The 22,617-nt window shown below is 32.5% G+C and overlaps 4 protein-coding genes across 6 annotated transcripts in view; 1 reads left to right on the top strand and 3 right to left on the bottom strand.

Annotated features, from left to right (window-relative positions):
- Nucleotides 1-6: 6 nt before the first annotated feature.
- Nucleotides 7-9,547, bottom strand: LOC125048785 (tetratricopeptide repeat protein 36 homolog). 2 transcript variants are annotated; one of them, XM_047647668.1, is made up of 4 exons: nt 9,425-9,547; nt 3,892-4,071; nt 788-963; nt 7-430 (listed from the first exon to the last, which is right to left on the bottom strand). In XM_047647668.1, exons 1-4 carry the CDS (start codon nt 9,447-9,449, stop codon nt 350-352), a joined length of 462 nt encoding a protein of 153 aa, XP_047503624.1. In that variant the 5' UTR covers nt 9,450-9,547; the 3' UTR covers nt 7-349. The 2 variants fall into 2 exon arrangements, with proteins under 2 accessions (XP_047503624.1, XP_047503623.1); XM_047647667.1 differs by lacking the exon at nt 9,425-9,547 and adding an exon at nt 5,074-5,269.
- On the bottom strand, nt 8,617-10,302 carry LOC125048784 (SUZ domain-containing protein 1). The gene is made up of 3 exons (XM_047647665.1): nt 10,166-10,302; nt 9,789-10,081; nt 8,617-9,631 (listed from the first exon to the last, which is right to left on the bottom strand). The coding sequence occupies exons 1-3, from the start codon at nt 10,262-10,264 to the stop codon at nt 9,421-9,423; spliced, it is 603 nt and encodes a 200-aa protein (XP_047503621.1). The 5' UTR covers nt 10,265-10,302; the 3' UTR covers nt 8,617-9,420.
- A 1,535-nt stretch (nt 10,303-11,837) lies between these two features.
- On the top strand, nt 11,838-17,363 carry LOC125048782 (DNA-directed RNA polymerase I subunit RPA1). Its single transcript, XM_047647662.1, has 3 exons — nt 11,838-12,023; nt 12,109-16,256; nt 16,553-17,363. The coding sequence occupies exons 2-3, from the start codon at nt 12,117-12,119 to the stop codon at nt 17,357-17,359; spliced, it is 4,947 nt and encodes a 1,648-aa protein (XP_047503618.1). The 5' UTR covers nt 11,838-12,023; nt 12,109-12,116; the 3' UTR covers nt 17,360-17,363.
- Nucleotides 17,364-17,437: 74 nt separating this feature from the next.
- Nucleotides 17,438-22,617, bottom strand: part of LOC125048783 (putative inorganic phosphate cotransporter) — a 44,356-nt gene continuing 39,176 nt past the window's right edge. For both annotated transcript variants that reach the window (XM_047647664.1, XM_047647663.1), the window contains exons 7-11: nt 22,406-22,555; nt 21,266-21,398; nt 20,267-20,388; nt 19,766-19,885; nt 17,438-19,311 (exon numbers count right to left, since the gene is read on the bottom strand). In XM_047647664.1, the coding sequence (XP_047503620.1) occupies nt 19,096-19,311; nt 19,766-19,885; nt 20,267-20,388; nt 21,266-21,398; nt 22,406-22,555 (741 nt within the window). In that variant the 3' untranslated portion in view covers nt 17,438-19,095. The remainder of the gene's footprint in view (nt 19,312-19,765; nt 19,886-20,266; nt 20,389-21,265; nt 21,399-22,405; nt 22,556-22,617) is intronic.

Below are 22,617 nucleotides of genomic sequence, written 5' to 3'. Positions count from 1 at the left end.
TGAGAATTCTGCGTATAAATATTTTATTGCTATATTCTAATAATTGATATTATTAGCGTAGGATTTGTAGTATTAAATTCGTCATTTTCATGAAATTGTCATTTTAATAACGGTTCGTTCGTCCGTACGCATACGAAAGTGAATTCAATCGCTTGTATCTCAGGATCGATCATTGGACATGTCTTCAGAAATGTTTGTGGAATCTTCTCGACTGTGACTGTGAATTGTACTCAAAAATTTAAATTAAATTTCTAATCCATTAGACATGTGTCTTTTATTTTTAAAATTATTTTAGGTAATTAAGTATATCTTAAAATAATTCACAAAACGTTGGCCTCAAATTTCTTGCTCATAATTTTATATTCTCTCCTTTCATAACTTGGCTGAGCATTTGATTACACAGGGCAGCGTAAGGGTTTAGTTCCACCACCTGAAAAAGTAGCTTATTAAAATTGGTCGAATTCTTGTTTTTATTATTTGTATTAATGATAATCCAGTGGCCCTTTATGGGTGTATACCCAAAAGCCTTGGCCTCGGATAGCATCGATCTGTTGCCAATTTTATCCAAGTTAAAATAAGGTTTGTTAAGTAGGAATAATGCTCACAAAGCATGATGTGTTGGGACACAGCCACTGTTGAACGCACGACCTGATTGAGAGTCGTACGCTTATGTCATTAGGCAATAGTATAATAATAATAATAAAATCGTATCGAAACATCTCTCCCAAATAATTCATAAATGCAATCAGTCGTTCATTTTAGTTATATTATTATAGACAAAATATACCTGTTTTCTAGCAAAGCTACTTCCCAGCTTAGCAGCCTCAGAGAAGGCAGCGCGTGCTTCATCGTCAGATCCATTCTTTCGCAACATCACGCCGCGCTGACACAAAGCTAGCGCTCGCGACCGAGTTCGTTTGCCTTCAGTTAACTTAATGGCTTGATTTATGTCTGCTGCTGCTTCTAAAATAGGAACATGCATAACATTTAAATCCGTTTCAAACCTTTTTTTTATCCAATCGTTTTATATCGTCACATTATAATTCTATATTTGTTTGTTTATTTATTGAAGCCATAAAATACGATATAAAATGTGCAAAATAGAAGAGGGAAATAAAATCCGACGTCTATTTTCATACTGAATTAATAGTGTTTGTGATAAAAACAGATTATAACTGTATTCCTGTGGATATTTTTAGTAAATCTAGGACGATGTACTGAATAAACGGGCGAAAGCTGATCATAAATGTTTCCTAGAACTCCAATGAGAAGATAGCTTATATTGTAAATTATCTTAGGTAGGTAAAGTAGTTTTTTAAATATTCAATGAAAATTACTTCTAGTTCACACTAAGCAGTATATATATTATATATAGCAGCATATCTACCTTAAAATGATGTTCACAACAATATAAACATGAAATTAGCGATAATTTAATCTAATTATATTATTATGCACTTAAAAATTCTTTATATAAATAAGATTTCTTAATAAAGCAAGAGCCTCGCCAAAACCAAAAGGCCTCCTCCAAAGATGCCCATTTGTCCTGGTAGTGTGCTATTTGGCTTATAATTAGATTACAATTTTATATATGGGTATTTAGGTCAATAAGACTAACAACTACTACAAGTTAAGTAAGAAATACAGTAAAGCAATGTAGATGCTATAAGGGATAAAGGCTCTTAATCTTACTCGGTATCTTTTAGAATAAAAGGCACTTCATATATAATGTAATAAGTGTTCTTGCACTTCGGTACATTAGATGACTTCGCTACTTGCAAGAATTGGTATTCCGTGATAAGCATGGCGATTTAATTTGAAAATATGTATGAAATAACTGATACGCCGATAGTAAAGAAACACGTGACGTATTCAACAGTTCGCGCAAAATGTCGTCGTTTAAATTGCTCAAATTATTTCTGTAAATAAAAGTTAATGTTTTTAATTTGAATATGTATTTCCAAAACTATTTATATTTTTTTTTCGACGTTATAATGATGTATGTAATCAAGGATACAAAAATGATATTCCATATTCTTTTCAATGTAGATATCTGGTTATAGCCCGGTCATTTTAGACAATTGAAATAAAGAAAATTCCGACAAAGCCAAATTTTCGTAGAGACCTTAGGTTTACCACAAGGAATAAAGTGTCAAAAGTCCCCATCAGTCCCATGTGAGCTTAGCGACTTATTCGGGGTCCAAGGTCAAAATTTTAGGTTTTTTGGATTTTTCTCGAAAACGGTAAGTTTTATCGAAAAGTGCACAGAGCACAGTTGTAGATCTTAAAATTCTCTATAAAAATGGTCCCTATGATTTTTTCTCTAAGACCCACTATTTCCCAGATATTGCGCTTGTAAGAATCACGGTCTACATAATATGCACACATTTCCTCACCACCTGTGAGGTAGTGTACTCGGCGCGTTTTTTTTAACGTGGTATCCCCGGTAGGCCTATTTCACGAACCTTTCTGACGATATTTTCAGGAACAATAATTATTTAATAGTATGAAGATTACTGATATGGGTTACTGAGTTTAACTGTCGTTCAAACTTTTTTTTATTACTTTAATCTGACTCATACTCTTCATATTCAACTTCAACAATCATGTTTTCTTCAATTTCTTCTTGTTCTTTCCTGTTCTTTTTCCTGTTGATAAGCGCTTAGAAATTGTTCAAATGAAGATGAATCAGTTGTCTCTTCATCAAAATCACATGAATCTTCCTCTCTTGTATTTAATTGAACATTTGAGCAAGAGACACCTTGGCAATTGGTACACGCTGGAGAACACTGCAAGCCTACTTTTTTACAGCCACATTTGGCACTACAACCTTTCTTGCAATTGCAAAAAATAGTGTTAAGAAATTTTTCTGGAGCAGGGGGCAAGTAAAGTTCGAATCGGTTCCAAAGTATTATTTATCAATTTCCAACCCCAGTCTTCAGGGTTCAGTTCATTGCCTTGCCATGTCTGAACTTGATAGTATACTCGAAACAAATGTTGACTAGCAGATGCCGATGTTGGAGGAAGACAAGATAGCTGTACTTGCTTTTTGTTTCGTGTATTTTTTACAAATGTTAAATATCTGTACGTATCTATGCAATCAATTTTTGTTGGAGCTCCATAAACCGCAAGAAGAAACCGAATTCCTTTAGTAATTAGTATTTGAGGTGAAGAATTAATTTCTGTAAATACTTTTGCGCAGTCAATCAAATCATTTTTTTCAAATAATTTTAATACTGAATTTTTGCCCCTTCTAAACATTGCTGACGTAGTATCGCATCCGGTCATCGCTTGTAAAAATAAAATAAAGTTTTGGCATTTTGGATAAGCTGATAAACTCTTAGAAGAATATATTTCTGTCCGTTGCTGCGCCTTCCCAGGTTATACTAATAATGTATACATAAAAGAGACACGAGTAGGCATTTTTGCTTGCTTGAGTACCTAAATATGTATATACGTGGCATATGTGGAATATGATTCTTACAAGCGCAATATCTGGGAAATAGTGAGTCTTAGAGAAAAAATCATAGAGACCATTTTTTTAGAGAATTTTAAGATCTACAACTGTGCTCTGAGGTACTTTTCGATAAAACTTACCGTTTTCGAGAAAAATCCAAAAAACCTAAAAATTTGACCTTTGACCCCGAATAAGTCGCTAAGCTCACATGGGACTGATGGGGACTTTTGACACTTTATTCCTTGTGGTAAACCTAAGGTCTCTACGAAAATTTGGCTTTGTCGGAATTTTCTTTATTTGATCACTATTTTTATGTCTAAAATGACCGGGCTATTATGGCTTACAGGAGTTATCAATTACAATACAATCCACTAAAATAAGTATCATATTCCTTCTGGGTGAAAATGTCTTTAATGTAGACAATGAAACATTACCCTCATCTCTCTGCATAAGCCGCAAAAGTTGTGCTCTGTCATTATACCCCGAAGCTCTGTTTGGTGCAGCAGCAATTCCTCGGCTAAGCAGCTCCAAAGCTTCGTCCAGTTTTCCTGATTCCGCTAATTTCACCCCTTGGATGCAAAGAGTTTTCGATTCTTCGCTTGCTGGTGTATTATCTAAGTTATTTGATAAACTTTGGGTAAATATCTTTATAAGATTCAATAGAGACTGTATGTGTGCTATATAACAAGTAGTTTTTACTATTAATAGGTAATTGGTTAAAATATGTATATAGGTGAATAGAGTCTGGCTAATGAAAGAAATAATTATTTGAAAACTTTCGGATGGCAACACAGAATGTCATTGAATTTCTTAGGTTAGTATGATTTATTGTCTTGATACTTCATGCAATTACTCATTTTTATTTCTATTATATATTTTTTCCGAATAGTAAACAGGTATGGTAGCCTAAACTTTGTTTTATTTGATAGAATATTTATTTTCTTTCGCAGGAAATCTTTGAAAATGTAACAGCAGAAGAGTGGAAGAAAATAACTACTTAATGTTGTACATGTGGAAAATAAATATAAAGAAAGGGACAGGACTAAAGAGGAACATTGAGATTTCATAATCAAAGTGAGAGACACAGAGAGTGATAACAGCAATAAGTCTGATGAATCTATGCTTATTAATTTTTTAGATTCTGATTGATCCGAATAAAGTTGTGTTTTATAATAAATATAGTTTTAGTTTTCCATGTAATGCTAGTCATTTTAAGTATCAATAGTAAAAGACTAAATACGTAAAGTATTTAATTTCATAGAAATACAGTTACTATCAATGTAAAAAATAATAAAATAAAATGAAGTATCAAGTTTAATCCACAAAATATATTAAACTTTTACGGATACCATACTCAACATTTTTGAATTTGCCGCGCTTTTTCGTTATCTTCTTCCACAAGCCAGACTCTAGCATATATATGAGATACGTGAGGAATTTAAATCTATCTTACACATAATTTAAGTAGTTTTCCGAAAGAGTAAGGACTGATATTAAATTTTAGGTAGATACTTAAGCATATATCTCAATTAAATTCAGAAATCATAAAACATTGAGGACCATTCGTTCACCGAGAGTCGAGACGAACAAACTTTAAAAGCGCCGTTCTTACCAACCTTCTTCTTCTTCCCCAAACTTATCCCCGTCATCAGCTACATCACCAATTGTTGCTGTAGGATCAAAAATACTTCTCAAAACCGCACGATCTCTCTCACTTAAATTCTCGTGCGCCATTGCAAAGAACTATACTCGAGAACAGTTTGTTTTCAACTAAATTGAGAACGGGTTCATTTACATAAACTAGTTATTAATTTAATTCTTGCTTCACCGACTAGAATTGTCAACATTAACTATACATACTGGTTATTGCCCGTGGATGTTCTTTTCCAAGTTCCTATATCAAAATTTATCATGATCGGATGAGCGCAACAAACACACATTCGTGAGTACTTAATGTAGGCTAAGCAACATAATATTATTAAACGAATGGCAATTAATTTATCTTTCAAATGCTTATTAGACTAAAAATGCATTCTTTGCAAAATAATTGTTATATAGGTACAATTTTATATCGTGAATTAGGTTTGTTTTGACTCTTCAACAATTATTGTTGAATTATATACTTACCTATAAGAGTTGAAGGCTCGTGTAAGCAGAAATTAATTGGATGTATTACTTTTAATATTATTTGTAGGTGGCAAAGTTACTTTATTTTTCAAATAAAATCATTTTAAATATGCAGTTATTAATATCTTGTGTGAACAGACAAGACCAGTTACATATTTATTAGATTTAACGATCGATGGTTTAATATTACTCAATATCCTGTAATAAGCGATTATTAAAGATTTGGCATTGATACTTATATTTTGAGAGGTAGTCGAGGCGAAATAAATACTTATTTTTTAACAATTCTTATATTTCATTTAGGTATAAATTGATAAAACTAAACTTAAAATGAAGAGTACAATGAGCTTACGAATAATTTGGACAGATACAATAATTATCCTATAGTAAAATAGGATATAAATCCGTTTTTGTAGTTTAAGTTAAAATGCTGACTTCATTAATAAAAGAAGTATTACGGTTTACTTTCATTGAAAGTATGTATTTCAATGAAATAAACTTTGACAGCAATTACTTTTTGATAGATCTCGACTTCGCGAGCACCGGGCCCCGGGCTCCGAGCACTTAAATACTTGTATTATAACGTAATTCAAGCATTAATTAATCGTGGGGTCGAACATATTATTTCTGTATATATATACATATATGTATATTGTATATATTTTTCTTCCTGAACGCCAACAACTCTGAGCCTTCCAAACAGTTATTTCTTAAAAGGTTTGGGTTAAATAAATTGAATAAACCAAATCCACTGTGGTGGTGAGCCTAGGTTACAGTAAAAAATGTAGAAGTGCATACAAAAAAGTGAACTAACTTACTATTTACTTCCACTTAAAAGTTTTAGGATATGTGAATCCATTTTTTCTCACGACAGTTAACGTTAAAGTTTAAGACGTTATATAATACGGACCTTGCTTTTAATATGAAAACCGATTATTAATTGGCACTGAACTAAATAGATATTTACAAATAAAAGTGACTAATACTCGTCCCTCATTAATTAACGTACTTTGTGTCTATAATAGGTATTGAATTTCTCACATCAAGTTAACATCAATACATATTTAGGACCAATAATATATTTATGAATAGGATTGTAGAATTTGTAAACAAAAGCAAAATCATAGAAAATAAATAATGCAAGATCTTGAATAAAAGTTTGAAGGCATATTAAAATTGAAAAATATGCAGAACAGTAATTTTATCAAACATAATTACAAACTCAATGCGATGTTGTGCGTTTATTTTCAATCTTTGACAACCTGTGAGATTTCAAAGCACATACAATGAAACAGAACTTTTCAAACACATAATTACATACGAACCAATACTTTTTACCTGTTTAAAAATAAGTATGAGACGAGGGAATCAGTATGTCAATTATGAATTTCATTTTTCTTTTGACACTCAAAAACGCTTTGGCAATAATGGAATGAGCAGTTGCGATTAATGCGACGCTTTATAAAATTACAATACTGCCCAATAATTATAGACCTGCCTCCTAAAGTTATCATATTGTTGAACATTAATAAATCTAAAATATCTTGCATATTTATGATCCTTTGCTTGCACACTAGTCTGTGGTACACTCGTAGACACTAGTGGGCAGTAAGCTTTTGTTTCTTTAGTGAACCTGTTTCAAATCGACAAACAACTAAGAAATTGATAAAACTGTAGATCTATTTTCATTGAACCAAATAAGTTAGCGGCATTATAATTGTTTGTTAAATATTGTCTGTTGAATTGAACAAAGGGGATGTTGTGACGTGTCCAGTTCCTAGTTTTGATCGCTTCATGAAACAGCTATAAGTTTTATATTTTATTGATACAACTTAAAAATTTGATATTTCAATTTATTTCGTTGGGCCATATTAAAATTTATACTTAGATGTAATTTTCAATTGACGATTTCAAATGTTAAGTTAATTTTAACTTTATTTCGTTTCAAGTGTATGCAGACACTGAATTTAATTTCTGACTAATTACAAGGCCAAGATACTGTCAACTTCATCATAATGTATCATTTTGCCCAAAGATTTAGAAGTTTGTTTTTCAATATGTTATGAATATATATACCTTGATTTCTTACTTTTTTAATTGACATAGCGTATATGTCTCTTATTAAAACCTTAACATACTGACTAGATGTTCTATTATCTAAGCCAATTGTGATAGCGTTGGCCTATATATCTAAATGGATAAAAGAACCGATTGCCAAAATTGCAGTATGTAATGTCTCTAATACAAATTTTGTAAATAAATGAAGCCTTCTTGCAATGTCTATAAACCTCAAACTACAAAAATATAATGGCTTTCATCAATATATAAAAAAAAGTTTCATCATGCGGTACACATTATTGCTGAGCCTAGATTACAGTTCCATCAGTATTCAACTATTTCAATGTAAAAATGGGTACAAACATCAACCATAACACATATTACTTTGTTGACATTACCTCTATGTATAGATCTTTCATGTTTTCATTGTCACAGCGTAACCATTATTTGCGAGAAAGAGCCATATATTCAATAACATGCCAGTTTCAACATGTTACGACTAGAAGCTTCACCTATTTACTGATTCATATGTATAAAAATAGTTTTTTTAATTAAAATTATGCACAAACTTAAAAATTATTTAACTAGCATCAACAGCAACTATTTTTCCTCTAAGCACAGTAGGCTATAATATTTTAATGTTCCAAATATGGGACCCAAAATTTATGGTTCCTTAATACTGTTCAAATGTGCTAGAATAAAATAATTGCTGTTTAAAATTGTAATTACTTAACTAGAAAATCTTAACTAAATATTATACAAAATGTCATTCCGATCTCCATTAGTAAAAATATTAGTCTAATAGGTAAAACTTTCAACCTCATTTGTTTACGGAAATTACTATTAAACATACAATAAAAAAATTTAAAACCCAAAATATAAGTTCCAAATATATTCAGCTGACTTATAGGTTTATCATGCATAGAGAAATGTGATATTATCTAAAATTCAAATGAATATATAGGTACAATACTTCCTACCTATATAATTTTTATGTATATGGATATTTTATGAATAATACCTGACTTTAGAATATTGATGTATTCATACACATCTCAAATTGTTACCATGCAACATTAAAGTAACACATGGTATGGATCTCCTTATTTAACTTTAAACCCTTTCTTATACAAAAAGTACAGGATATCAATTCTAACAAATGAGGTTTAAATATTAATAACATTAGCAGGCACATGTCATTCAGACGTACAATTGTAAAAAAATCAATAACTATTTGTTATTGTAACATTACAATGTAATTGTTCCCAAATAATGTACTTACACAATAAATATTTTACAATTTCTACAAGACTTGGAAAAATTTTCTTTTACTATCTTCAAGCACTTAACAGGTTCACATAGGTTCAATATATTATTTAACATACAGTCAGCATCAAAGATAGACACTTTAAAAGACAATGCCACAAGAAAGGAACAACAGTTTAACTATTACTTATTCAAGGTCAATAGCGATATTTGAGGTAGAGTATACTCTAAACTTATACAGATTTAAATTAGTCCTTCCATATCTGAAGCCATTCAATTTGATATTTATTTTGCATAGGGCATCCCTCATTAAGATTCACAGTCTAGATTTAGCATGAACTATGACTCCCTTATGTCAAAATATAATGTCTTAGACTTATGGGAGTTATAGCCTAATATAATAAACATAAGTAATAAATATGAATTAAATTATAAAAAAAACTTGTAGAAATTGTAAAATATTGGGCTCAACAATTCAGTCACTATATAAAAATTACAGTAGTAAATATATGCTACCTTCGTACAAAGCCTTTGGTTCCATCAGGACCCCTAGGTGTACGTATCACCAAGACACCAGGTGGTGGAGGAGATGGAAATATACCTGAAGCACCAGGTATTCTTGCTAGCACCTTTCTTTCCTTCACTTTGGTTTCATTTTGACAGTTCTTTGCTTTACTTTCGTTTAAGTTATTTGCTTGTAATTTGTCTTGTAGGCGGGATAGGCTGGAATTATCAAGTGCTTTATGAAGTATCATGTTAAACTTTGACATTTTTAAGGTTGTAAGGGTATAAACTTTAAAACTGTGTTACATTTCTAATGTATATGTCTAGGTAGCTTAGGGAAATAAAATTATGTTTCTACACCATAATTGATGCATACTTATCGTCGATGACGTCTTCTGGGCTTCTGGCTTCCCCTAGTATTCTGAGCCTAGCCTGTTCATACTCCTTTTGTCTTTGTTCCAAGGTTTTTACAGGCCTGGCGCGATTTTCTCCATTTAGCTGACCATTGCCAGTTGACGAAGGCCTCTTCAATATACGTATCGCTGGTTCTGGCATTATGCACTGAGACCCAATACACGCGCTATCCTCAACTATTACGTTTGTAACCTTGCAAGATTTTAATGTTGTTGCTGAAGGGAGGCTGGACATAAGTTTTATCTTCTGGTCTAACTAAAACAAAGTGTTCATCATATAGAGATAGACTTTAGTAGATAAATTATAAGTGTAAAATATAAACTTTCACTATGAACTTACGCCAATTTCGTCCATATCCTCCCAACTTTCACAGACGTCAACTTCATCTTGCGCCGCCATGTTGACTCGATTGGATTTTGTAGAAAAAGTTGCTATCATTATTAATGTTAAATTGAAAAAAACCGGTATTATAGTTCTACCGGAATCTCATGGCAAATAGGGAAATAAAAATTTGTTGTGGGCAATACTGGGGGAATTGGATCAAATGATCATGATACTGTTTAATTTTTATTTGTCTTTAGTAATAATGAACATGAAGTATATTAGTTATTTATAAGAAGAATGTTGTTATACATCGGGTTCTTAAGATAGGACATAAAAATAAATACATTGAAATTGAAAACAATATTTCTCGCTTGAGATCGAAATGGCTTTTTCGACATTTTCACAAAAATAACAAATATCAAGAAGAAAATCATAAACCTCACTTCACTTCATATTTTATAATGGCGACTTCTGTGTAAATCACAATTCCGCCAATGTCGCGTTCTAAGTCTTAACACGGCGAGGATAGATTTGATAGACTGAATTTAATCTAATCAGAGTTACCCAAAACAAAAATGACGTCACAATAAAACACAAACCTCAGCAGTGGTTGACAGATCTCGTACTTTAATTTGACGGCTGACACTTGACATTGCCATAATATGAAAATCTCAATCTTTTTATTTTTTGTTGACGTGACAACGTCTTATAATTCGATGGAGCCGGCTGCACGCACGAAAAAACATGACTCATGCGGTGTTATCTCTGAGGCGTTCCATTTAAGGCTTGAAGTGCAAGCGAGAGCACTCGTTCCGCGCTCTCGCTTGCACACAAAAATTGACATAATTGTATTTATGCCTACAAACAAATGTAACTTGATCAATTCAATTGTGATTTCCATTTACTTCCTTCTCTATATCCATACAAAATATCTATCTAACAAATAAAATTAAAATTTTGCTTTTGAAGAATGCAACCATTCCATCAGTACTTTCTTATGACGTTGTCACGTTCAACTATCGTCAGTAAACCGACTTTACAGACAACCGATATTATTTTATGCCATGTTGTATACCATACCGCACAGACTGGAAAGACTATTATTACCGATTAGGTACATTTAAAAATTTGTAGTGACTGTTGAGACTTGAGTGTCATTACATTATGAGATTGTTTATGGCAACATTATTTTCTAGTAAAAGGAATTCAATAAAGTTCATTCAAATGCAGTCACGTGTCTTGCTTTATCACAAATAAATGATTATTGGTGTTATTTTACTACACCAAAAACCTCAAAATTGAGGAATAGCACTTTTTTGCTAAACATTTTACACAAATGAAGATATGATACTGGATTTGAATTTAAACATTAGATTTCCTTGGTTAATGTTACTTCAATTACACTTAAGTTAACCCAATAATATTTATTTGTTGTAATTTAATGCAATGTTCCCACAGTGAATGTTCAAACATATTCAATTGTATCAAATCCTCTTATAATGAATTTTGTTTAAAGAATAATATTTGATAAATAAAACAATGCTTCGTTAGTCAAATAGATTATTGCTTGTTCTATTTTTTTTAAATCTTAAATTAAAAGATCCATATGATCAACAATGTTTAGTTGACAGTTGGCACTTTGACAGTTGATACTTGATGGCACTATTTAAAGTATTTATTTTATTTATGTCTTATGATAATTGGGTGCATGTTGTTCTGTAACTTGTACGGCGTGTGTTATATTATAAATATGGACTTGCTGTAGTCCCAGACATGTAAAGTTTTACAAATATTATGATATTAGATAGAAAAACAAAGTTTCATCTGAGGCACGTAATACTAAATTTTCTAAATTAAGAGTTTCAAAAAATAGGTGAGTTTATAATAATAGTTTAGATAAGGTTATCTATATGAGTTACATTATTTTATTTCGGTATTAAATTTAAATTTATTTTCAGGGTTCAAAATGAACGTGGATATAAATTTATCTTCGGCTTTAAAGGGACTAGTGTCGGTTGACCCTGAATCTGTTCAATTTCTTACATTCTCTGATGAGGATGTTAAACAACTTAGTGTTGTAAAAATAACCAACTCTCAGTCTTTTGATTCCTTAGGCAATGCCACACGAGGAGGTCTCTATGACCCTTTGATGGGACCAATAAGAGATAGAAATGATGAATGTGCTACTTGTGGAAACATTTTGTTAAACTGTCCTGGCCATTTTGGACATATTGAGCTACCTTTGGTAGTAGCTAATCCACTTTATATTAAAAATATGTACATCTTATTCCGTACTTCTTGCTTGAAATGCTACAAAATTCAGCTTGATGATAAACTGAGATTTATTCTTAAATTACAATTAGATCTTCTGGATGCTGGACATGTTACAGCTGCTTTGGATCTTGAAAATTTTTTGATTGATATGAAAGATAAGTCTGCCTCTCCAGATAAACCACACAAAACAATTCGAAAATATCAGAAACTGCTTAAAAAGACAGATCCAGTAACAAAGACATTTCAAAATAAGAACATTGATAAACAAAGAGGTAAAGTAATAAATCATTATTTCAAAGCAATAAATACTTTAAAAACTTGTATTTTCTGTAGAAACCGATTAATCAAAGTTACAACTTCAGATAATAAAATAATGTATAATACAAGTGCAGAAAGTGGCACTAAAGGTGGCAGTATAAAAATAATGATGCCAGATGAATTGCAACAAATTTGTGCTTCAATAGCAGAAAATAATGAAGATGTTTTGATGTACTGTCTACCTATATTAAAATATTCAAAAGTAAAACCAATTACTGATATATTTTTCATGAAAGTTTTGCCAGTCTTGCCAATTAATGTGAGACCTTGCAATGTATTACGGGGCGAAATTATGGAAAACCCCCAAAGCAAAGTATATCAAGCTATTTTGAAAAGGTCTCTATCAGCTCGAGTTATCCTTCAAATTATGAAATCAACAGATCAAAGCAAAACTATTGGCCAATTGAATACAGAGTTAAGGCAGGCTTATGAATCTTCACCTGGGGCATCTCCAGCTGAGAAATTACACACCTGTTGGCAAGAACTTCAGAGAAATGTAAATGAAATACTAAATTGTGAAGGTGCAGGGGTTGTGTCTCAAGGATTAAAGCAGGTTTTAGAAAAAAAACAGGGGGTCATTAGAATGCATATGATGGGTAAAAGAGTAAATTTTGCAGCTCGCTCTGTCATTACTCCTGATCCTAACTTAGATATAGATGAAATTGGTATCCCTGATGCTTTTGCTACAAAATTAACTTATCCAGTACCAGTTACTGAATGGAATGTTCATGAGTTGAGAAAAATGGTAATTAATGGTCCTAATGTACATCCAGGTGCTGAAAAAATAGAGATTAGAAATGGCAGGACAATACGAATCCCACCAGATTGTATAAATAAAAGGAAAAGTCTTGCTAAGCGGTTACTCACTCCAGAAGAATATAAGAAAAGTGACCTGAAGATTGTTCACAGGCATTTAATCAATGGTGATGTATTAATATTGAACCGTCAACCGTCTCTACATAAACCTAGTATGATGGCACATAGGGCTAGAATACTAAAAGGAGAAAAGACTATTCGATTACATTATGCTAATTGTAAATCCTACAATGCTGATTTCGATGGTGATGAAATGAATGCACATTTTCCACAAAATGAAATTGCAAGGAGTGAAGCATATAATATTATGTCAGTTCGAAAGCAATATTTAGTACCAAAAGATGGTACACCACTAAGTGGTTTGATTCAAGATCATGTTATTTCTGGGGTGCGAATGTCTTTACGTGGCACATTTTTTTCTAAGGCAGATTATCAACAATTAGTGTTTCAAGCTTTATCTAGCCATAGAGGTGAAATAAAACTACTGCCTCCAACCATCTTAAAACCAGTATTATTATGGTCAGGGAAACAGGTTCTTTCAACAATAATAATAAATAGCATACCAAAGGGTAAACCATATTTATCATTAGTAGGAAAAGCAAAAATTGGTGATAAGGCTTGGCAAAAGGTACCAGCTAGGACTTGGGTTGCAGGAGGTACACAACTTGAAATCAATGATTTGTCAGAGGCACAAGTAATTATTCGAAAAGGAGAACTTTTATGTGGTGTTTTAGATAAAACCCATTATGGTGCAACTCCATATGGTTTAGTTCACTGTATGTATGAGTTATATGGCGGTGATTCCTCAACAGCATTACTCAGTTCCTTCTCAAAAGTTTTTACATTCTACCTTCAGTGGATTGGGTTTACTTTGGGTGTCAAAGATATTTTGGTTGTTGAAGAAGCTAATAAAAAGAGAGATGAAATAGTGCAACTCGTAAGGCAGATTGGTAAAGTTGCTGCAGTAAAAGCCACTGATCTGCCAGCAGATGTTGATGACAATGTACTTAAAGAAACTATTGGAGAATTATTGGCTAAAGATCCTAAATTTCGTGCTAATCTTGATAGACAATATAAGAATATGCTTGATTCATACACTAATAATATTAACACTGTTTGTTTATCTCAAGGTTTGTTAGAGAAATTTCCATCAAATAATCTTCAATTGATGGTACAGTCTGGTGCCAAAGGTTCCACAGTTAATACTATGCAGATTTCTTGCTTGCTTGGGCAAATTGAGTTGGAAGGTAAAAGGCCCCCATTAATGATATCTGGTAGATCTTTGCCCAGTTTTCCTCCTTATGAAGTTTCACCAAGAGCGGGAGGATTTATAGATGGTCGCTTTATGACAGGCATTCAACCTCAGGAATTTTTTTTCCACTGCATGGCTGGTCGTGAAGGTCTTATTGACACAGCTGTGAAAACTAGTCGTTCAGGCTATTTACAAAGGTGCCTTATAAAACATTTAGAAGGTTTGAGTGTTGCGTATGATCATACCGTACGTGACGCTGATGGAAGTGTGATACAATTTGCGTTTGGTGAAGATGGACTAGATGTATTAAAATGCCAATATTTAAAACACAGCCAATTACCATTCCTTGACATAAACTCCAATGCAGTAGTTGGGAAATCAGTTATTAAAAAACTTAAGGAAGATGATGACATTAAAGTAGTAGCCAAAGCTCAAAAATCTTTAAAAAAGTGGAAGAAAAGACATGGGAATCCTACAGATAAAGAGAAATCAAACGGGTTTGCACTTTTTTCTATTCAGACCAAGAAAGATATCAAACTTCACGAAATGCCGACTGACCGAACACGTGATCCCTATTATTGGGAATTAGAAACTATGTGGAGATCATTAGATGAAGATGAGAAGGCACAGTACACCAGAAAACGTTGTCCAGATCCAATCCCAAGTAAAATGTCCCCAGAATATAAATTCGGTGTTATAAATGAACAATTAGATGGCGTTATTCAAAACTACTTAAAAAATCGCAATAAAAACATATTCAACGAGTACACTGACAATGATAAATTCGGCGAAGTTATGAATGCAAAATATCTAGCATCTATGGCAGCACCAGGAGAACCTGTTGGCATATTAGCTGCTCAATCTATTGGAGAACCTTCAACGCAGATGACATTGAATACTTTCCATTTTGCCGGTAGAGGAGACATGAACGTAACACTGGGTATTCCGCGTCTCAGAGAAATTCTTATGACAGCTTCGGTAAATGTTAAAACTCCTAATATGGATATACCATTCTACGGAAATATATCAGGCTTGACCCAAAAAGCAGAAAAACTACGAAAGAAAATGAACCGCGTTACTGTATCCGATGTACTAGAGAAAATAGATATAGAATGCGAAATCGTTACGCAGCCTGACAGGAAATTGAAGACAATTATGAGGTTTTTCTTCCTTCCATACAATCAATATAAAACTCAGTACTCGGTGAAACCATCGCAAATAATAAAGCATATGCAAAAGAAATTTTTCACAGAAATGTTTACAATTATCCGTAAACAAGCCAAGGGTAATAGTGGAATTGCTTGGTCTACTGAAAAAAAGAAAAAAAAGAAGGTTTCGAGTGATGATGAAGATGATGACCCTCAGGATGAACCAGTAAAGAAGCCTGTTAATATTGATGACAGTTCAGATGAAGATGGCCCAAATGATGATGATGATAATACAGAGGTATGATTATATCTGTAAAAGAAGTATTAAATTATAATCATATGTTGCAAGAAAGTACTCTTATCCTATCCTATATTACATCATTTCTTTAAATGTTCAATGTTTGTCAAATTTTTTATTAGTCTTAGGACTTAGACCCATGTATTAAACTGCATTATTTTATTCTAGATCTTCTTAGAGAAAATTTGCTTTGATATTACCTTAGTTAACTGGATTAGAAATTTTTATTTTCTGAATCTCATTCACTTCTGAGGATGTAGCAGGTAATATTAAAAATATTACTTTAAATTTTTCAGGTAAAGCTTCGAAATAAGCGTGCTGAAGAACAAGAATATGAAGATCCAGAATCAGATGAAGAGGAGAAATCTGATGAAGAAGTTGAAAATGACGACGAAAGTGTTAAAGAACTTGATGATACAGAAAGCATCTCTGTTGCGGACAGCAAAGCAATGGCTGATGTCGTGGAGCGAATTAGTCATGCGACCAATTATATATTCGACACCAAAAACCACCAATGGTGTGAACTAACTGTTCTCTTTCCTATATCCTTCCTTCGAATTGATCTTACACAAGCATTGCGTGAAGCTGCTAAAAAATCGGTTATTTACGAAATCAAGAACATTAAGCGAGCAATTACTAATACTGAAAAAGGAGTTTTATTTTTAAAGACTGAAGGAATAAATATCGTGCAAATGTTCAAATACAATGATTTGCTGGATTTGAATAAACTCTACAGTAATGACATTCATGCAATAGCCAATACATACGGAATAGAGGCAGCGAATAAAGTTATAATTAAAGAAATCCAAAACGTATTTAATGTATATGGCATTGAAGTTGACCCGCGACATTTGTCACTGATAGCGGATTATATGACTTACAATGGAATCTTTGAGCCCATGAGTCGTAAAGGTATGGAGGCATCATCATCGCCCCTACAGCAAATGTCATTTGAATCATCACTTATATTTTTGAAGGAGGCAGTTCTAAATGCTAAAGTAGATAATTTGCGTTCAGCGTCTAGCTGTCTTATGTTAGGACAACCGTGTCGCAGTGGAACAGGTGCTTTTAGTTTACAACTTTGTAGTAAAGTTATAAGTTAATAATTATGATTGTTTTTCTTTTAATTAAGTTTCACAACAAAGGATTTTTGTAGTTTAAGGGTGAATAAAACATGAAAATATTAACCTCGATTTATTTCTCAAAAGCTGTAAAAGTTTGATGATATAAAATTTATTTTAATTAATATTCACTAAGCCTATTTAAATGGACAGTATTTATTGGCCAGACGTTAATATTACAAACTCATCCGATATTTAGAAACGATGTAACGAGGCACTATATTATTATATAATATATTTAAAATAATTTTTAATTCACATTGGAATAATGGTATGTTTCATACCATTGGTTTTAAAAGCTGAATTCAATATCGTCCTACATTTAAGCCTACAATAATATTATAAATACAAAACATCTTGTCTATGGTAAAACACTTTAAGCTACTTTAGCTCAAATATTCTAAAATGATCACATCAGCTCCGAGCATGCAACGCATAACGTCGCAAGTTACATAAAACTAAAATTATAATTTGTCTTACAATAATTGCTTAGTTGTGCAACATTTACTTATATAATTCGCATAACATTTTAATAAATTCAAATTCATTATTGGCACAAACATAAAGTAAATGTTTTTAATATTTCATTTGCCAAAAACCAAAATTGCGACACATACTTAATTCAGACGTGAAAATGAATAAAACATTCTTTAGATTTGGTTTTGTTTAGGTTTTCTGTTATTCGAGATGCTGCAATTAATTTGCATATACAAAATAATACTTTCTTAACTCCAGTGCACTTCACAATACTCCATTCCTGGCCAGAATTTAACCGATACAAATTACAAACCAACAAAACATGATGCGGATGGATGTATACATCTGCAGATGGTCTCGTCTATTATTATTAAGCTTAGCTTGCCATTTCGTGAAATGCACTTTGTTTATGAATATTTTATTGCGAGGATTGTGAGAAATCACTGGCTTGGACAACAAACATTTATACAAACATTTGGACCCTTATATCGTCACAATATAAATACTTATAGAATACAAGTTTGATAAAAATGGGAAATTTTGTTTGTCATTATTACATTTAGATATAATTATTCTGCATTTTAAAAATACATTTTATTTTTAATATAACACGGCGCACTGAAAAATATTTAGAATATTCAAAATATGATACCGTGGATTAAGGGATTTGTCGTGAGTATTGTAGAAAATTTTTAATGCAAAAAGACAAGACTCCAAACTTTCCCGAAATTCACCAAACGAATTCATCACATTCACCTTATGACGATCATAAATATCTTTCACTCAAGCTATACAATACTTCTATGGTAGTTAATAAACTAACACTTTATTAATAAATATTTAACAAGATGATACGAGCTCAAAGGACTACACAAGATAATATCACAGCCTCATTGATGTGCGTCTTCTTGTTGTTTACAACACTGACTGTATGCAACATAAACCATAAATACAACCAAAATTTCACAATATAATTTAATTACCATAAGCATTTTTTTATTTTTAAAATCAGTGTCAAATTTGTAAAGTAATTTCATATTGTACTAAATTAGTAGAAATATTCCTACAGTCTCATAAAAAGCATCTTTGTAACTCGTATCATTTCAGCTCGAGGCGAACATATTGGGTTTGTTTTTTGAATTGTGTGTTTTGGAGTTTGCCGTCAATAAATTGACAATCGACTAAGAGCTGTCAAAAAATGATAATTTACCAGTTGCGTTCGCCGAGCGTTTCGAACTTTTCTACTGCGCGGTCTCAGCTGTGTTTTCGTAACTCGCGTTTTTCCTTTCTGATTTCCTTGCTTTCTTTTCTGCAGCTTTTTTCGCGTTTGCGTCGTCTTCGGCAGGATTGTCCCAGTCCTGCCGCCGTCCAGAGCTGAATAGGTTGTAGAATGTTGCACAGAATATATAAACACCGCCTGCGATGTAGAATACTATTCTCCATTGGGCTTGTGATGGCTAAAAAAGAAAAAAAAAGTTAGTTATGCGGATTACGGATATAGTATTAGGCAATATAAGTAATAGATCATATTTGACACCTCATTTAAAAAGTCAATAACTTCACCTTGTAACTGCGGCTAAAATATATTACTTATTTTTAAAGTTACAATTGCTTAAAAATACTCCTGTAATAATTAAATTTGAAGGTGAATTCGAGATTTACTTTCATTAAAAACAATTTATGTTCTAAAGAGTGAACGTCGTTACAATATTGCGTCAGTGAACTTATGAAGCTAGAACTAATGTCAAATGTGATATATTAAATTGGTGACCTACTAATTATATTTCTAACCACAATGCTTACTAATTTTTTGTCATGATTGATTCATATTTAGAATTATATTATTATATATAAATCCGGTCTATTATTTACACACATAAATATTCTAATGAAAGTATTAAAAGATCTTACGTTTCCGTCAATGATATATCCAGCGATGATGGGTGCAAGCAATCCCGTTAGGTTGGCCAAGCAGTTTGTAAATGCCATCAGAATACCCGCGAAACGAGGCGATATGTCCAAATGGTTCACCTGGAAAACAAATAGGTATTTACTGATTTTTTGTTTGCTAGATTTTAATTGGAAAATGTGAGGTACGAAACAGCAAGTCTTACAGTGACGTAATAAAGTTCAGCGGAACATTAAAGAAAACTTAATGACAATATAAATTTTACATAACTGTCAGTTTTTTTAAATGACTCTCAGCTATTGACAGAATGCACGCTGTACGTATCGTTTAACACAGATCACTATTTTTGAATAATATGTATAATGTTTTATGAATTATATCAATCCAAATTTAATATTCATAGTTAAGACAGGACACACTGTCGAGTCAACTAGTAAGTTAAATAATCATTTCTATAAATTTTAAGGATTGATTCTTGCCATCTGATAATCAAAAGTTCTCACCTTGAATCCTGAGTAGATACCACCGTTGAGCCCAACACCAACGGCGAGAATAGCGACGGTCGCAGCTGGGTTGCAGCCCGTGTTTGCAGCGATGAATAGACCTATTGCTGGACCGTATTCACCTAAAATCGTATATTACTTAGTACATAGTAAGAATGATCCAGCGACTTATAATAACACACCACCGACGCTTAAATAAAATATACGGCCTTATTATATGGTAACCACGTACCACGAACGGTAGGTACACAGGCCAATAAAAAAAAACAAAACGTGTGGCACTCGGGGACTGCCGCGGCAAAGCTATTGCATAGCATTTTAATCAACTTACGCAGTTATAATTATATTTTTTTTCTATTTATGCAGTATTTGTTTTTCTTTGATATTAATTCAAGTTTTTTCTTTGATATTATTTCAATCTACCACTCTACCAGACTCAGACTAAAAGGTCTATACTATATAGTCTGTCTCACTCTAACTCCGCGCTCACGCTACGTCACCGATCTCGTGAGAGAGATGGGAATGCGCAGTATGCGTTTTGCCCCACTCTAACGCGTATTTGCCGCACCTATATTACGTCATCGTGTGTAAGGTTTTTTCGTTACGGAATTTCTTGATTCGGTCGCCGCGCTCAAATCCCGCGATAAAATCTATGCAATAGCTTAAAAACAAAATCAAATAAAAAATCGTTTAAGAATTAAAGTATTTAATGCGTTACAGTGTGATACTATTTTCAATTTTTTGTATTACATTTAGATGATATATCTTAAACGTGTTTAATGGTTTATGTATAGTAAGAATTTTACGGTATAATAGTATTCAGTGTTTAACTTAGGAATTATGTACTCAATCGTAACGATTAAACTTTACTATTTTATAACTGAAAGTTTAATCGTAACGATTAAACTTTCAGTTATAAAATATAAGAAAATAGAAGAAGCATTCGCATCAAGAATATTTTAGAATTTTGTTAATAGGAAATGTTATTAATGCACTTACCAATACTGTTAATAATCTTCCTGACTTGCGTGTGGTTGAATCGTCCGCTTGACAACATCCAGTCAGCCACCACGGAGATGAACATTGAGAAAAGCCACATGCATAGGTAGGGCAGAGCTGATACGAAACCGTTCTGAAACATTATGAAAAATACTGTAAAATAACGTACAGTATAGAATAGGACCGAAATAATCTTTATATATATGATTCTTCTGTGAGTGTGTATGTCACTGAACTTCTCTCAAACGACTGGACCGATTTTGATGAAATTTTTTGTGTGTGTTCAAGGGGATCTGGGAATGGTTTAGATTCACAAATCAGCCCGCCAGATGGCGCTGCAGTCGGTACTTTCATACTTTGCTTTACTAATCGCTTGAAATATCATGCAGGATAACGTCTATCGGGTCCACTAGTATTTACATATTTATCAATTATTACAAAATTTATTGAATTGAAATCACTAAGAGGATACGTAAATCAATTGCAATTTGTATTAACATTTCGATTCGATGTGAATTCATGTATTATCTATCCTTAAAGTAGAAAAACCTTTTTTCTGTTATTGAGTTAAAAAAATCACCACACAATTAACATCATAACATACCGTTTAACGCGAGTAGCAATTAGAAGGCGCGAAATGATTCATAAGATTGTTAGCCCCATTGACCCCACTTGAACATATGACAGTCACTTGATTAATTGCCAATTCGTGTGGTTGTGGTTTATTTGGGCCTTCATACAAAATGTTTGTAAGCCATCATACTCCTCGTCACTATCAATACCAATTATTCCCTACTATCGCACTTTGTACGTATCACCTTAACATTGTAAACCAACTATTATATTTTGTTTATTAGATTCGCTTTATCTTTGATTCATTCGTTAATTTATTTTAGTAAAGTATAATAAAATTATTGAAATGAATGTCGACGTTTCGGTAGACTGAGAAATTATGACCAATTTGTGTTCCACCGTCACATAAATTTTATTAAAAATAAATAAATTAAGATAATTAAAATAAATGTACCTACTATAATATTAATATTGGCTCAAGGTCTCGTCGTATTTTTTATTGTTGAAACATATTACTCGCGCGAACAGCATATAATAAGTCGGCCACGTTTTAACAATTAGACTTACATCTTTGATAGAGAAGTGCAACACTTGTCGCATAAAGGTTGGCAGCTCTGTCATCAAGGTCTCATAGCCGTAGTTCTGTCCCATGTGTGCCAACATTATAGCCCAGAAGGGCATGGACATCAGAATCTTCTTCCATGGGATTGGTGGTGACTGGAAATTAAAAAAATATCATAAATATGCCATTCTGTTACTATCCGAATAATGAAAAAAAT

This window comes from Pieris napi, chromosome 4 (genome assembly GCF_905475465.1).
Source record: "Pieris napi chromosome 4, ilPieNapi1.2, whole genome shotgun sequence".
Lineage (NCBI taxonomy): Eukaryota > Metazoa > Arthropoda > Insecta > Lepidoptera > Pieridae > Pieris > Pieris napi.
The sequence above is the reverse complement of the archived record's forward strand: the minus strand, read 5'-3'. Positions and strand labels throughout refer to the sequence as shown.

Coding starts and splice junctions, on each gene's coding strand:
- LOC125048785 (XM_047647667.1), bottom strand. CDS start 5,191: ATGGCGCACGAGAATTTAAGTGAGAGAGATCGTGCGGTTTTGAGAAGT. Junction 964..3,891: donor GCTTATGCAGAGAGATGAGG/GTAATGTTTCAT, acceptor TTCCTATTTTAG/AAGCAGCAGCAGACATAAAT. Junction 431..787: donor GTAGCTTTGCTAGAAAACAG/GTATATTTTGTC, acceptor CTACTTTTTCAG/GTGGTGGAACTAAACCCTTA.
- LOC125048784 (XM_047647665.1), bottom strand. CDS start 10,264: ATGATAGCAACTTTTTCTACAAAATCCAATCGAGTCAACATGGCGGCG. Junction 10,082..10,165: donor AGGATATGGACGAAATTGGC/GTAAGTTCATAG, acceptor ACTTTGTTTTAG/TTAGACCAGAAGATAAAACT. Junction 9,632..9,788: donor GAAGACGTCATCGACGATAA/GTATGCATCAAT, acceptor TGATAATTCCAG/CCTATCCCGCCTACAAGACA.
- LOC125048782 (XM_047647662.1), top strand. CDS start 12,117: ATGAACGTGGATATAAATTTATCTTCGGCTTTAAAGGGACTAGTGTCG. Junction 16,257..16,552: donor ATGATGATGATAATACAGAG/GTATGATTATAT, acceptor TAAATTTTTCAG/GTAAAGCTTCGAAATAAGCG.